Raw genomic sequence first — 16,750 nt, 5'->3', positions numbered from 1 at the left:
ACAGGCCTTACTGTTAGTGGTGAATTGGAGCATAAACAGGCCTTCCTGTTAGTGGTGAATTGGGAGCATAAACAGGCCTTCCTGTTAGTGGTGAATTGGGAGCATAAACAGGCCTTCCTGTTAGTGGTGAATTGGGAGCATAACAGGCCTTACTGTTAGTGGTGAATTGGGAGCATAAACAGGCCTTCCTGTTAGTGGTGAATTGGGAGCATAAACAGGCCTTCCTGTTAGTGGTGAATTGGGAGCATAAACAGGCCTTCCTGTTAGTGGTGAATTGGGAGCATAAACAGGCCTTCCTGTTAGTGGTGTGAATTGGGAGCATAAACAGGCCTTCCTGTTAGTGGTGAATTGGGAGCATAAACAGGCCTTCCTGTTAGTGGTGAATGGGAGCATAAACAGGCCTTCCTGTTAGTGGTGAATTGGGAGCATAAACAGGCCTTCCTGTTAGTGGTGAATTGGGAGCATAAACAGGCCTTCCTGTTAGTGGTTGAACTTGGGAGCATAAACAGGCCTTCCTGTTAGTGGTGAATTGGGAGCATAAACAGGCCTTCCTGTTAGTGGTGAATTGGGAGCATAAACAGGCCTTCCTGTTAGTGGTGAATTGGGAGCATAAACAGGCCTTCCTGTTAGTGGTGAATTGGGAGCATAAACAGGCCTTCCTGTTAGTGGTGAATTGGGAGCATAAACAGGCCTTCCTGTTAGTGGCTGTGGTGAATTGGGAGCATAAACAGGCCTTCCTGTTAGTGGTGAATTGGGAGCATAAACAGGCCTTCCTGTTAGTGGTGAATTGGGAGCATAAACAGGCCTTCCTGTTAGTGGTGAATTGGGAGCATAAACAGGCCTTCCTGTTAGTGGTGAATTGGGAGCATAAACAGGCCTTCCTGTTAGTGGTGAATTGGGAGCATAAACAGTGCTTCCTGTTCTTTACTGTATTCTTGTCACATCATAGAGGATTGGAGGAACTAACCTATTATGTCAATCTGTGAACAGCTATAACAGGCGTATATGTTACTTTGTGGGGATAGCTGTTTGTGGCAGTCTATTGTGAAGAATGTGGGTTTCAGTACAGCTATATAAATACTGTGTATTGCTTCCTGTCCTCTAGCCCTTCTACTCAGCTGCGGGTAGTGAAGCCAAACCAAACGGATCCAAGAACAAGAAACCAAAACAAGGTAATAGTGGTTTATCACCTTTTCAAACTATAGTGTTGGCCTAAACTGGCTCAGTAACCAGGCCAGCCCAGTACAGCTTGGTTTGGTTCAGTAGTGGATCAGTAACCAGGCCAGCCCAGTACAGCTTGGTTTGGTTCAGTAGTGGATCAGTAACCAGGCCAGCCCAGTACAGCTTGGTTTGGTTCAGTAGTGGATCCGTAACCAGGCCAGCCCAGTACAGCTTGGTTTGGTTCAGTAGTGGATCAGTAACCAGGCCAGCCCAGTACAGCTTGGTTTGGTTCAGTAGTGGATCAGTAACCAGGCCAGCCCAGTACAGCTTGGTTTGGTTCAGTAGTGGATCAGTAGTGGATCAGTAACCAGGCCCAGCCCAGTACAGCTTGGTTTGGTTCAGTAGTGGATCCGTAACCAGGCCAGCCCAGTACAGCTTGGTTTGGTTCAGTAGTGGATCAGTAACCAGGCCAGCCCAGTACAGCTTGGTTTGGTTCAGTAGTGGATCAGTAACCAGGCCAGCCCAGTACAGCTTGGTTTGGTTCAGTAGTGGATCAGTAACCAGGCCAGCCCAGTACAGCTTGGTTTGGTTCAGTAGTGGATCAGTAACCAGGCCAGCCCAGTACAGCTTGGTTTGGTTCAGTAGTGGATCCGTAACCAGGCCAGCCCAGTACAGCTTGGTTTGGTTCAGTAGTGGATCAGTAACAGGCCAGCCCAGTACAGCTTGGTTTGGTTCAGTAGTGGATCAGTAACCAGGCCAGCCCAGTACAGCTTGGTTTTGGTCATGTCCTGACCCCTCCCCTCTTCTATACTGATTCTCTCTGTCATGTCTTGACCCCTCCCCTCTTCTATACTGATTCTCTCTGTCATGTCCTGACCCCTCCCCTCTTCTATACTGATTCTCTCTGTCATGTCCTGACCCCTCCCCTCTTCTATACTGATTCTTTCTGTCATGTCCTGACCCCTCCCCTCTTCTATACTGATTCTCTCTGTCATGTCCTGACCCCTCCCCTCTTCTATACTGATTCTCTCTGTCATGTCCTGACCCCTCCCCTCTTCTATACTGATTCTCTCTGTCATGTCCTGACCCCTCCCCTCTTCTATACTGATTCTCTCTGTCATGTCCTGACCCCTCCCCTCTTCTATACTGATTCTCTCTGTCATGTCTTGACCCCTCCCCTCTTCTATACTGATTCTCTCTGTCATGTCCTGACCCCTCCCCTCTTCTATACTGATTCTCTCTGTCATGTCCTGACCCCTCCCCTCCTCTACTCTCCAGTGGTTCCAGCCATAGAGTGTGACGTCCGGGCGGGGAAGATCAACCTCCCAGAATTCATAGCTAAATGCCCGTCTGACTGTAAACAGACAAAAAGTCAGGTTTATGGGACAGGAGTCTTCGCTTCCATCTCCAGCATCTGTAATGCTGCCATACACAGGTCAGTATGGGTTCACTACAACACCATACACAGGTCAGTATGGGTTCACTACAACACCATACACAGGTCAGTATGGGTTCACTACAACACCATACACAGGTCAGTATGGGTTCACTACAACACCATACACAGGTCAGTATGGGTTCACTACAACACCATACACAGGTCAGTACAACACCATACACAGGTCAGTATGGGTTCACTACAACACCATACACAGGTCAGTATGGGTTCACTACAACACCATACACAGGTCACTACAACACCATACACAGGTCACTACAACACCATACACAGGTCAGTACAACACCATACACAGGTCACTACAACACCATACACAGGTCAGTACGGGTTCACTACAACACCATACACAGGTCAGTATGGATTCATTACAACACCATACACAGGTCACTACAACACCATACACAGGTCACTACAACACCATACACAGGTCAGTACAACACCATACACAGGTCACTACAACACCATACACAGGTCAGTACGGGTTCACTACAACACCATACACAGGTCAGTATGAGTTCATTACAATACCATACACAGGTCACTACAACACCATACACAGGTCAGTATGGGTTCACTACAACACCATACACAGGTCAGTATGGGTTCACTACAACACCATACACAGGTCAGTATGGGTTCACTACAACACCATACACAGGTCAGTATGGGTTCACTACAACACCATACACAGGTCAGTATGGGTTCACTACAACACCATACACAGGTCACTACAACACCATACACAGGTCAGTATGGGTTCACTACAACACCATACACAGGTCACTACAACACCATACACAGGTCAGTATGGGTTCACTACAACACCATACACAGGTCACTACAACACCATACACAGGTCAGTATGGGTTCACTACAACACCATACACAGGTCAGTATGGGTTCACTACAACACCATACACAGGTCAGTATGGGTTCACTACAACACCATACACAGGTCACTACAGGACATGTTAAGTGCTGTAGTATTCTTGCCTTCCTCCAATTCAAGTTTGTTGGGCATTTTTTGGACAGTGTGCAAGAGTTTTTAGAAGCTGCGGTTTATAGGAAATATGTGTGTGATGGTGTTGTTTTTGTCTACAGCGGTGTCATCACTAACTCAGGGGGTAAAGTGATTGTTAGGAAGATGGCTGGACAGAACATCTATAAAGGCTCTAACTCCCACGGGCTCCGATCTCTGTCTCTGCCCAAGTGGAGAGAGTCCTTCGTTGTCTCAGGTAATCAATCAATTAACCAATCGATCTTAGCCTGGCTAACAAGGCAGGCTCCCGTAGCCTAGCTTAGCTCATGTAGCCTAGCTTAGCTCATGTAGCCTAGCTTAGCTCATGTAGCCCAGCTTAGCTCATGTAGCCTAGCTTAGCTCATGTAGCCTAGCTTAGCTTATGTAGCCTAGCTTAGCTCATGTAGCCCAGCTTAGCTCATGTAGCCTAGCTTAGCTCATGTAGCCTAGCTTAGCTTGCTGTTGTACCACATGTTTTGCCAGGCCAGGCTACTGATTCCTTCTGATAACACAGTATAAACATTATCAGCAACTGTACGTACGACCTCCAAATGTCTTTAGATGTTGCCTGATCCATTTCTGAATTGTTGTTGTTGTCTTAGTTGGTAAGCCAAAGAAAGGAGTCATCTATCCGTCTTCTCTGGACTATATTCCCTCGAGACCTACCTACAGCAAAACAGGTGAGATGGAGTTTTTAATTACGCAATGTACGGAAAAATGAGAAACATGGTTATGGAGCTGTTTTATGTGCAGTAGTTTGTCAATTCAAGTTAAACAAAATAACAGACCTGGTTGATAGGTGACATGCAGGTATAGAAAGGGGAACACCTGGCTGATAGGTGACATGCAGGTATAGAAAGAGGAACACCTGGTTGATAGGTGACATGCAGGTATAGAAAGAGGAACACCTGGTTGATAGGTGACATGCAGGTATAGAAAGGGGAACACCTGGTTGATAGGTGACATGCAGGTATAGAAAGAGGAACACCTGGTTGATAGGTGACATGCAGGTATAGAAAGGGGAACACCTGGTTGATAGGTGACATGCAGGTATAGAAAGAGGAACACCTGGTTGATAGGTGACATGCAGGTATAGAAAGGGGAACACCTGGTTGATAGGTGACATGCAGGTATAGAAAGAGGAACACCTGGTTGATAGGTGACATGCAGGTATAGAAAGGGGAACACCTGGTTGATAGGTGACATGCAGGTATAGAAAGAGGAACACCTGGTTGATAGGTGACATGCAGGTATAGAAAGGGGAACACCTGGTTGATAGGTGACATGCAGGTATAGAAAGAGGAACACCTGGTTGATAGGTGACATGCAGGTATAGAAAGAGGAACACCTGGTTGATAGGTGACATGCAGGTATAGAAAGGGGAACACCTGGTTGATAGGTGACATGCAGGTATAGAAAGAGGAACACCTGGTTGATAGGTGACATGCAGGTATAGAAAGAGGAACACCTGGTTGATAGGTGACATGCAGGTATAGAAAGAGGAACACCTGGTTGATAGGGGACATGCAGGTATAGAAAGAGGAACACCTGGTTGATAGGTGACATGCAGGTATAGAAAGAGGAACACCTGGTTGATAGGTGACATGCAGGTATAGAAAGAGGAACATCTGGTTGATAGGAGACATGCAGGTATAGAAAGAGGAACATCTGGTTGATAGGTGACATGCAGGTATAGAAAGAGGAACACCTGGTTGATAGGGGACATGCAGGTATAGAAAGAGGAACACCTGGTTGATAGGTGACATGCAGGTATAGAAAGAGGAACACCTGGTTGATAGGTGACATGCAGGTATAGAAAGAGGAACATCTGGTTGATAGGAGACATGCAGGTATAGAAAGAGGAACATCTGGTTGATAGGTGACATGCAGGTATAGAAAGAGGAACACCTGGTTGATAGGTGACATGCAGGTATAGAAAGAGGAACATCTGGTTGATAGGAGACATGCAGGTATAGAAAGAGGAACACCTGGTTGATAGGTGACATGCAGGTAAAGAACGAGCAACACTTTATGTCTCTCTCCTCTCCTCATCTCTCTCCTCTCCTCTCCTTATCTCTCTCCTCTCCTCTCCTCTCCTTATCTCTCTCCTCTCCTCTCCTTATCTCTCTCCTCTCCTCTCCTTATCTCTCTCCTCTCCTCTCCTTATTTCTATCCCCTCCCCTCCTCACACTCTCCTCTCCTCGTCTCTTTCAGGTCAGAAAGAGACCAAAGCCCCTGTGGTCACTACCGTAATGCCGGCTACAACGCCAGAACCCACCAGGACTACCACACCTCCACCCACTACGACCACCACCACACCTCCACCCACTACCACCACAACCCTCCCACCCACCACCACTACTACAACAGCCAAGCCCCGCGCTGCTGTCCACAAAGCCAGGGATACAGGTGAGTCTCACACACACACACACACACACACACACACACACACACACACACACACACACTCAGAAACACACACATTGTGCTTTCAGGTTTATTTATATACAATACATGTGATTTAACAAAATCAAAATTAAATCAAATCAAATTTATTTATATAGCCCTTCGTACATCAGCTGATATCTCAAAGTCCTGTACAGAAACCCAGCCTAAAACCCCAAACAGCAAGCAATGCAGGTGGAGAAGAACATTTGATTTGATGTACTTTTCCTCCAGATTAAATGTATGGCTCCATGTATGTTCTGTTATGTGTATAGAGGAGTATTTACTGAGATACAGAGTAACATGACTGACTCCATCCTTCTCTGCATCCCCTGATTGGCTAATGTAAGAACTGATCCAGTAATACCAATCCTGATTGGCTAATGTAAGAACTGATCCAGTAATACCAATCCTGATTGGCTAATGTAAGAACTGATCCAATAATGCCAATCCTGATTGGCTAATGTAAGAACTGATCCAATAATGCCAATCCTGATTGGCTAATGTAAGAACTGATCCAGTAATGCCAATCCTAATTGGCTAATGTAAGAACTGATCCAGTAATACCAATCCTGATTGGCTAATGTAAGAACTGATCCAGTAATGCCAATCCTGATTGGCTAATGTAAGAACTGATCCAGTAATACCAATCCTGATTGGCTAATGTAAGAACTGATCCAGTAATACCAATCCTGATTGGCTAATGTATAACCAATCCAACAGTAGATCCGTGGAGAATCCTTTACCTCGACCATCATGATCATGGATCAAGTGCTGATTTGTACATTGTTGTGATGCCGTTTTGAAACCACATTAGATCAGGGAGTGAGAGCTCTATCTCCCCGTGATTCTCTGTTTCATCTCGTCAAGATTTATGTCGTCACTCAAGTCAAATGAACACACAGTCAGATGATGATTATTAGGCATTGATAAGAGACACCTGGCTACTTTTACTGCACATCACATGGGACAGGTATGTGGGGGATCTCTCTCTCTCTCTCTCTCTCTCTCTCTCTCTCTCTCTCTCTCTCTCTCTCTCTCTCCCTCCCTCCACCTTCCTACCTCCCCCTCTCTCCCTGGGTTGACCATCTCTCTCTCTTTCTCCCCCTTCCTCCACCTTCCTACATCCCCCCTCTCTCCCTGGGTTGACCATCTCTCTCTCTTTCTCCCCCTTCATACCTCCCCCCCCTCTCTCTCTCTCCCCCTGGGTTGACCATCTCTCTCTCTTTCTCCCCCTTCCTCCACCTTCCTACCTCCCCCTCTCTCTCCCTGGGTTGACCATCTCTTTCTCTTTCTCCCCTTTATACCTCCCCCTCTCTCTCTCTCTCTCTCCCCCTGGGTTGACAATCTCTCTCTCTTTCTCCCCCTTCCTCCACCTTCCTACCTCCCCCCCCCCTCTCTCTCTCTCTCTCTCTCCCTGGGTTGACCATCTCTATCGCTCTGATCCAGACAGCAGTCATCCGTACTTTGCGTCTGTAGCAGCAGCCTCCAGTGCAAGTAAGTCCAGCCAGATGGTCTGTGGGGGTCTGTAGGTTGGTTGGTGATGGGTTGCTGCTATTTCCTGTGGGGGTCTGTAGGTTGGTTGGTGATGGGTTGCTGCTATTTACTGTGGGGGTCTGTAGTGTGTGTTGGTGATGGGTTGCTGCTATTTACTGTGGGGGTCTGTAGGTTGGTTGGTGATGGGTTGCTGCTATTTACTGTGGGGGTCCGTAGTGTGTGTTGGTGATGGGTTGCTGCTATTTACTGTGGGGGTCCGTAGTGTGTGTTGGTGATGGGTTGCTGCTATTTACTATGGGGGTCTGTAGGTTGGTTGGTGATGGGTTGCTGCTATTTACTGTGGGGGTCCGTAGTGTGTGTTGGTGATGGGTTGCTGCTATTTACTGTGGGGGTCTGTAGGTTGGTTGGTGATGGGTTGCTGCTATTTACTGTGGGGGTCTGTAGTGTGTGTTGGTGATGGGTTGCTGCTATTTACTGTGGGGGTCTGTAGGTTGGTTGGTGATGGGTTGCTGCTATTTACTGTGGGGGTCTGTAGGTTGGTTGGTGATGGGTTGCTGCTATTTACTGTGGAGGTCTGTAGTGTGTGTTGGCTGCTGTTTGTTCGGGGGGGGGGGCTGCACTGGTGTTTATGTGTGACTCTCTCGTGTCTCGTGTTGTCACGTTTTTTCCTACACGGTAACCCACGGTAACCCACGGTAACCCACGGTAACCCACGTGATGTCTTGTTGTTTTATGTCCATCAGGATAATGCTTTATTTTTCTTAAAAAAATAGATCTCGACGAATCGCTAAATTACCTTCAACTTACATTCATCTTTGATTAAAGATAACGTAGTCGGCTGTCAATTGCACCAATTTCAAAGGTTAAGTTTGTCACAAATGATTTGACATAACTTGTGTGATTTAAGTGTTTATTCAATGTAATTGTTTGAAGGTGAAACATGTAAAGGTAGTTGTTAAGTTCCTTTATGAATCTTAATCCAGCACCATCCCTGGCTTTGGCTGAAACAACAGAATGTGTTGTTGTTGTTGTTGTCGTCGTCGTTGTTGTTGTCGTTGTCGTCGTTGTCGTCGTTGTCGTTGTTGTTGTTGTTGTCGTCGTTGTCGTTGTTGTTGTCGTTGTTGTTGTCGTTGTTGTTGTTGTTGTCGTTGTCGTTGTCGTTGTTGTTGTTGTTGTTGTCGTTGTCGTTGTCGTTGTTGTTGTTGTTGTTGTCACGTGTTGTTGTTGTTGTTGTTGTTGCTGTTGTTGTTGTTGTTGTCGTTGTTGTCGTTGTTGTTGTTGTTGTTGTTGTCGTTGTCGTCGTTGTCGTCGTTGTCACGTGTTGTTGTTGTTGTTTTTGTTTGTTGTTGATGTCGTCGTTGTTGTTGTTGTTGTCACTTGTTGTTGTTGCTGTTGTTGTTGTCGCTGTTGCTGTTGTTGTCTTAGAAAATAGTGCTACGGGTATTTCCAAGATTGTAATGTTAAAAGTACACATGATGTTATTCTCAACATTGCTTCTATAGGGCAGTCACAGAATGGCCACGGAAAGGTGACAGCCCAAGGTATGTTCCAACTTTCATTTGTTTTACGTAAGCAGTAGTTAGTTACTTATATTACTTACTTATAGTATTAGATGCAGTAGTTAGTTACTTATATTACTTACTTATAGTATTAGATGCAGTAGTTAGTTACTTATATTACATACTTATAGTATTAGATGCAGCAGTTAGTTACTTATATTACATACTTATAGTATTAGATGCAGTAGTTAGTTACTTATATCACTTACTTATAGTATTAGATGTAGTATTACTTACTTATATTATTATCTTTAGTATTACTTACTTATAGTATTAGATGCAGTAGTTAGTTACGTATATTTTTATCTGTAGTATTAGTTGCTTATAGTATTAGATGTAATACTAATTACTGTTATGTTTTAGCTGTAGTATTAGTAACTTATAGTATTAGATGTAGTATTAGTAACTTATAGTATTAGATGTAGTATTAGTAACTTATAGTATTAGATGTAGTATTAGTTGTTTATAGTATAAGATGTAGTATTAGTAACTTATAGTATTAGATGTAGTATTAGTTATTTATAGTATTAGATGTAGTATTAGTTACTTATAGTATTAGATGTAGTATTAGTTACTTATAGTACTAGATGTATTATTAGTTACTTATAGCATTAGATGTAGTATTAGTTACGTATAGTATTAGATGTAGTATTAGTTATTTATAGTATTAGATGTAGTATTAGTTACTTGTAGTATTAGGTGTAGTATTAGTTACGTATAGTATTATATGTAGTATTAGTTATTTATAGTATTAGATGTAGTATTAGTTACTTGTAGTATTAGGTGTAGTATTAGTTACTTATAGTATTCGATGTAGTATTAGTTGCTTATGGTATTAGCTGTAGCATTAGTTACTTATAGCATTAGATGTGGTATTAGTTACTTATAGTATTAGCTATAGTATTAGCTGTAGTATTAGTAACTTATAGTATTAGATGTAGTATTAGTTACTTATAGTATTCGATGTAATACTAGTTACTGTTATGTTTTAGATGTAGTATTAATTACTTATAGTATTAGCTGTAGCATGAGTTACTTATAGTATTAGATGTAGTATTAGTAACTTATAGTATTAGATGTAGTATTAGTAACTTATAGTATTAGATGTAGTATTAGTAACGTATAGTATTAGATGTAGTATTAGATACTTATAGTATTAGCTGTAGTATAAGTAACTTATAGTATTAGATGTAGTATTAGTTACTTATAGTATTAGATGTAGTATTAGTAACTTATAGTATTAGATGTAGTATTAATAACTTATAGTATTAGATGTAGTATTAGTTACTTATAATATTAGATGTAGTATTATCAACTTATAGTATTAGATGTAGTATTAGTTACTTATAATATTAGATGTAGTATTATCAACTTATAGTATTAGATGTAGTATTAGTTACTTATAGTATAAAATGTAGTATTATCAACTTATAGTATTAGATGTAGTATTAGATACTTATAGTATTAGATGTAGGATTAGTTACTTATAGTATTAGATGTAGTATTAGATACTTATAGTATTAGATGTAGTATTAGTTACCTATTGTATTAGATGTAGTATTAGATACTTATAGTATTAGATGTAGTATTTGTTACCTATAGTATTAGATGCAGTATTAGTTACTTATAGTATTAGATGTAGTATTAGTTACTTATAGTATTAGATGTAGTATTAGTTACCTATAGTATTAGATGTAGTATTAGTTACCTATAGTATTAGATGTAGTATTAGTTACCTATAGTATTAGATGTAGTATTAGTTACTTACAGTATTAGATGTAGTATTAGTTACTTATAGTATTAGATGTAGTATTAGTTACTTATAGTATTAGATGTAGTATTAGTTACTTGTAGTATTAGGTGTAGTATTAGTAACTTATAGTATTAGATGTAGTATTAGTTACTTATAGTATTAGATGTAGTATTAGTTACTTATAGTATTAGATGTAGTATTAGTTACTTATAGTATTAGATGTAGTATTAGTAACTTACAGTATTAGATGTAGTATTAGTTACTTATAGTATTAGATGTAGTATTAGTTACTTATAGTATTAGATGTAGTATTAGATACTTATAGTATTAGATGCAGTATTAGTTACTTATAGTATTAGATGCAGTATTAGTTACTTATAGTATTAGATGTAGTATTAGTTACCTATAGTATTAGATGTAGTATTAGTTACTTATAGTATTAGATGTAGTATTAGTTACCTATAGTATTAGATGTAGTATTAGTTACTTACAGTATTAGATGTAGTATTAGTTACCTATAGTATTAGATGTAGTATTAGTTACTTATAGTATTAGATGTAGTATTAGTTACTTACAGTATTAGATGTAGTATTAGTTACCTATAGTATTAGATGTAGTATTAGTTACCTATAGTATTAGATGTAGTATTAGTTACTTACAGTATTAGATGTAGTATTAGTTACCTATAGTATTAGATGTAGTATTAGTTACTTATAGTATTAGATGTAGTATTAGTTACTTACAGTATTAGATGTAGTATTAGTTACCTATAGTATTAGATGTAGTATTAGTTACTTATAGTATTAGATGTAGTATTAGTTACTTACAGTACTAGATGTATTGTTTTATTGCCCTCGTTCTACAAAGCTTCATCAAATGAACATCTCATCTTCAAGCGTTGATTATTAAAATCTACTGTGTAGTGCTAGGGCAAAGAAGAACTGAAATGAGCATCACTTTGACGTGTGTAAACCGGTATAAATGTCTTCTTCAAAGCAATCAGAGGCGGTACCTACACCAGTAGGTTTCCATCACGAGTCAAAGCAGGTAATCACACCCTCGATATCATCCTGATGTCATCCTGATGTCATCCTCTGTGTATAGTCCTCTGTCTGTAGTCCTTTGTCTGTAGTCCTCTGTCTGTAGTCCTCTGTCTGTAGTCATCTGTCTGTAGTCATCTGTCAGTAGTCCTCTGTCTGTAGTCCTCTGCCCCCTGTCTGCCCTCCTCCCTCTACACCGTCTGCCCTCCTCCCTCTACCCCCTGTCTGCCCTCCTCCCTCTACACCGTCTGCCCTCCTCCCTCTACCCCCTGTCTGCCTTCCTCCCTCTACACCGTCTGCCCTCCTCCCTCTACCCCCTGTCTGCCCTCCTCCCTCTACACCGTCTGCCCTCCTCCCTCTACCCCCTGTCTGCCCTCCTCCCTCTACCCCCTGTCTGCCCTCCTCCCTCTACCCCCTGTCTGCCCTCCTCCCTCTACCCCCTGTCTGCCCTCCTCCCTCTACCCCCCGTCTGCCCTCCTCCCTCTACCCCCTGTCTGCCCTCCTCCCTCTACCCCCTGTCTGCCCTCCTCCCTCTACCCCCTGTCTGCCCTCCTCCCTCTACCCCCTGTCTGCCCTCCTCCCTCTACACCGGACTCTCTTTCTCTCTCAATCTTGGAGCTCTACAGTATTTTTTTGTCATTCTGTCTGTCTGTCTGTCTGTCTGTCTGTCTGTCTGTCTGTCTGTCTGTCTGTCTGTCTGTCTGTCTGTCTGTCTGTCTGTCTGTCTCACACACTGCTGGAGTTGTCTTCTTGTTTATATGTTCTCATATCCCTTCTCTTTTGTTATCTTTCTCAATCCTTTCTTTCTTCTCTGCTTGGGCTGTAATCCCCAGTCTCGGTTCCTCTGGTGTCTATGTGCACAGCTGTCTGTAGTACCACGGTTACTAGATCCACTGTGGAGTTCCGGAACTGGTCTGGAATGTTCTGGTCTGGACCAGTCCATGTTCTGTTGTCCTTAACCCAGACTCTGAGTCTGTGTCTGAGTCTGTGTCTGTGTCTGTGTCTGTGGCCCATTCACCTCCTGTCCTGTATCTGTTACTATGTCTGTATACCACTAGACCTCTGATCCCCCGAATCCTGTTGTCCTGATTAATCCCTCTCTGTCTGTCTGCCCTATCTGTGATCCCTCTCTCCCTCCCTCTCTCCCTCCCTCTCTCTCTCCCCCCTCTCTCTCCCCCCCCCCCCTCTCTCACTCTCACTCTCACATACCCAACACATCTGATCACTGTGCCAAACATCTTGCATGTTTAGCAGTGTACTGCACTGTACACCACTCCCTGATTTAGATGGATATTTGCATTGAGAAGAATGTATATAACAGTGTCTAGTTTTATATGGGATGTTTCACAGTGTCTAGTTTTATATGGGATGTTTCACAGTGTCTAGTTTTATATGGGATGTTTCACAGTGTCTAGTTTTATATGGGATGTTTCACAGTGTCTAGTTTTATATGGGATGTTTCACAGTGTCTAGTTTTATATGGGATGTTTCACAGTGTCTAGTTTTCTTAATGTTTTTATTAGACATACAGGATAGCTTTAGTTGTTCAATGTAGCCTCATTATTTAATATTTCTAAAAGTTTCTCTGTCTGTTATATTCTAGCCACTACATTGGTATCTGATGGGAATGGACAACACAAGCCATTTCATAGAAAAACAACCACTGCATCCTAATAGCACCATATCCCCTATATAGTGCACTACTTGGATAGGGTGCTATTTGGGATGCACCCTATGTCTAAGATTCAGTCCCTGATGTTGTCTCTGCTGGGTACAGGTATACGGAGACCAGAGGCTGTCGGGTCTCCTACCATCAGGAGACAACCAGCCCCCGGCCACCACTCCGGGACAGGTCAGAGCTCAACCCTCGACCCACCCTAACCCCAACCTAGACACTCCCCTTCCCCCAAACTAGACACTCCCCTTCCCCCAGACTAGACACTCCCCTTCCCCCAACCTAGACACTCCCCTTCCCCCAACCTAGACACTCCCCTTCCCCCAAACTAGACACTCCCCTTCCCCCAGACTAGACACTCCCCTTCCCCCAACCTAGACACTCCCCTTCCCCCAACCTAGACACTCCCCTTCCCCCAGACTAGACACTCCCCTTCCCCCAACCTAGACACTCCCCTTCCCCCAGACTAGACACTCCCCTTCCCCCAACCTAGACACTCCCCTTCCCCCAACCTAGACACTCCCCTTCCCCCAACCTAGACACTCCCCTTCCCCCAGACTAGACACTCCCCTTTCCCCAACCTAGACACTCCCCTTCCCCCAACCTAGACACTCCCCTTCCCCCAGACTAGACACTCCCCTTCCCCCAGACTAGACACTCCCCTTCCCCCAACCTAGACACTCCCCTTCCCCCAGACTAGACACTCCCCTTCCCCCAGACTAGACACTCCCCTTCCCCCAGACTAGACACTCCCCTTCCCCCAGACTAGACACTCTCCTTCCCCCAGACTAGACACTCCCCTTCCCCAGACTAGACACTCCCCTTCCCCCAGACTAGACACTCCCCTTCCCCCAGACTAGACACTCCCCTTCCCCCAGACTAGACACTCCCCTTCCCCCAGACTAGACACTCCCCTTCCCCCAGACTAGACACTCTCCTTCCCCCAGACTAGACACTCTCCTTCCCCCAGACTAGACACTCCCCTTCCCCCAGACTAGACACTCCCCTTCCCCCAGACTAGATACTCTCCTTCCCCCAGACTAGACACTCCCCTTCCCCCAGACTAGACACTCTCCTTCCCCCAGACTAGACACTCCCCTTCCCCCAGACTAGACACTCTCCTTCCCCCAGACTAGACACTCCCCTTCCCCCAGACTAGACACTCCCCTTCCCCCAGACTAGACACTCCCCTTCCCCCAGACTAGACACAGGTAGTGAGACCGGAGGCAGCAGGGTGACACCACACAACTCACCCTATGCTAGGATACAACCAGCCCTAAACCTGCTGTCACACCCCCACATCAATCAATCATTTGATTTAGAAAGCCCTTTACAGTAACCCAGCCTTGGGGCCTCCCTGGGTTAGAGATTATTAGGTAGGGGCCTCCCTGGGTTATTAGGTAGGGGCCTCCCTGGGTTATTAGGTAGGGGCCTCCCTGGGTTATTAGGTAGGGGCCTCCCTGGGTTATTAGGTAGGGGCCTCCCTGGGTTATTAGGTAGGGGCCTCCCTGGGTTATTAGGTAGGGGCCTTCCTGGGTTATTTGGTAGGGGCCTCCCTGGGTTATTAGGTAGGGGCCTCCCTGGGTTAGAGGTTATTAGGTAGGAGCCTCCCTGGGTTATTAGGTAGGGGCCACCCTGGGTTATAGGTAGGGGCCTCCCTGGGTTATTAGGTAGGGGCCTCCCTGGGCTAAAGGTTATTAGGTAGGGGCCTCCCTGGGTTATAGGTAGGGGCCTCCCTGGGTTATTAGGTAGGGGCCTCCCTGGGTTAGAGGTTATTAGGTAGGGGCCTCCCTGGGTTATTAGGTTATTAGGTAGGGGCCTCCCTGGGTTATTAGGTTATTAGGTAGGGGCCTCCCTGGGATAGAGGTTATAGGTAGGGGTCTCCCTGGGTTATTAGGTAGGGGCCTCCCTGGGATAGAGGTTATAGGTAGGGGTCTCCCTGGGTTATTAGGTTGGGGCCTGATTACAGGCTCAAAATGGCTAGAAACAAATAACTTTCTTCTGAAACTCGTCAGTCTATTCTTGTTCCCACTCCTCTTTCTATTCTGGTTAGAGACAGTTTGTGCTGTTCTGTGAAGGGAGTAGTACACAGCTTTGTACAAGTTCTGCAGTTTCTTGGCAATTTCTCTCATGGATTAGCCTTCATTTCTCTCTCCCTCTCCCTCCCTCCCTCCCCCTCCCTCTCTCTCCCTCCCTCCCTCTCTCCCTCTCTCCCATTGCTGAGCAGCTTTCAACCGAGTTGTTCAGATGGTCCCAGCGGAGAGGAACCAGCAGCAGCAACAGAACAACCCCAGTAAGTGTGTCACCTTGTTGCCATTACTCAAAACCTTTGAGGGATCCTGTTGCACTTAATATATCTGAGTACAGTTACTGAAAGTTAGTTTGTAGTGATTAATCAAACTGGGAAAGGACACACACACACACACACACACACACACACACACACACACACACACACACACACACACACACACACACACACACACACACACACACACACACACACACACACACACACACACACACACACACACACACAGAGAGAGAGGAGCCTCTTAAAGAAGAAGTTACAGGTCTGTGAGAGCCAGAAATCTTGCTTGTTTGTAGGTGACCAAATACTTATTTTCCACCATAATTTGCAAATAAATTCATAAAAAATCCTACAATGTGATTTTCTGGATTTTTTTTCTCATTTTGTCTATAATAGTTGAAGTGTACCTATGATGAAAATTACAGGCCTCTCTCATCTTTTTAAGTGGGAGAACTTGTACAATTGGTGGCTGACTAAATACTTTTTTGCCCCACTGTATCTACATACACATACCTATATAGACATACATACTTTTTTAGAATATACCTTTATTATCCCCAAACCCCTCCCCCAATTGGAGTTAACCAATAAACACTTAGGCTTCTACCTTCAGTTTATACATCTTATACACATTTTACAGACACAATCTATTTAAGCAGGTCACTAGGTGTAGGCAAAACCATAAGCAAATAGGTCAACTGTGATATAACTAAAGAGTTAGTCAGGGTGATTTCTCCACAAATAGACAGGTATTTTCCTTTCCATGGTAGCAAGATCTTATCTATTTTTGCTATCTTTCTATAAAAATCTATTGGAGTGAGATCATTTATTT

The 16,750-nt window shown here is 43.9% G+C and overlaps 1 protein-coding gene across 3 annotated transcripts in view; it reads left to right on the top strand.

The window, feature by feature from the left end:
• vit (vitrin) overlaps positions 1 to 16,750 on the top strand; it is a 51,613-nt gene that overhangs the window by 1,208 nt on the left and 33,655 nt on the right. Inside the window, exons 2-11 of one of the 3 annotated variants that reach the window (XM_031800036.1) lie at positions 1,106 to 1,172; positions 2,440 to 2,596; positions 3,722 to 3,855; positions 4,241 to 4,318; positions 5,853 to 6,047; positions 7,533 to 7,580; positions 9,083 to 9,121; positions 11,889 to 11,939; positions 13,710 to 13,784; positions 15,835 to 15,900. In XM_031800036.1, the coding sequence (XP_031655896.1) occupies positions 1,106 to 1,172; positions 2,440 to 2,596; positions 3,722 to 3,855; positions 4,241 to 4,318; positions 5,853 to 6,047; positions 7,533 to 7,580; positions 9,083 to 9,121; positions 11,889 to 11,939; positions 13,710 to 13,784; positions 15,835 to 15,900 (910 nt within the window). The remainder of the gene's footprint in view (positions 1 to 1,105; positions 1,173 to 2,439; positions 2,597 to 3,721; positions 3,856 to 4,240; positions 4,319 to 5,852; positions 6,048 to 7,532; positions 7,581 to 9,082; positions 9,122 to 11,888; positions 11,940 to 13,709; positions 13,785 to 15,834; positions 15,901 to 16,750) is intronic. The other 2 variants (XM_031800037.1, XM_031800038.1) reach the window with 2 other exon arrangements.

The sequence above is a fragment of the Oncorhynchus kisutch genome, linkage group LG20 (assembly GCF_002021735.2).
Source record: "Oncorhynchus kisutch isolate 150728-3 linkage group LG20, Okis_V2, whole genome shotgun sequence".
NCBI lineage: Eukaryota > Metazoa > Chordata > Actinopteri > Salmoniformes > Salmonidae > Oncorhynchus > Oncorhynchus kisutch.
This window is presented reverse-complemented; position numbering and strand designations above follow the sequence as displayed.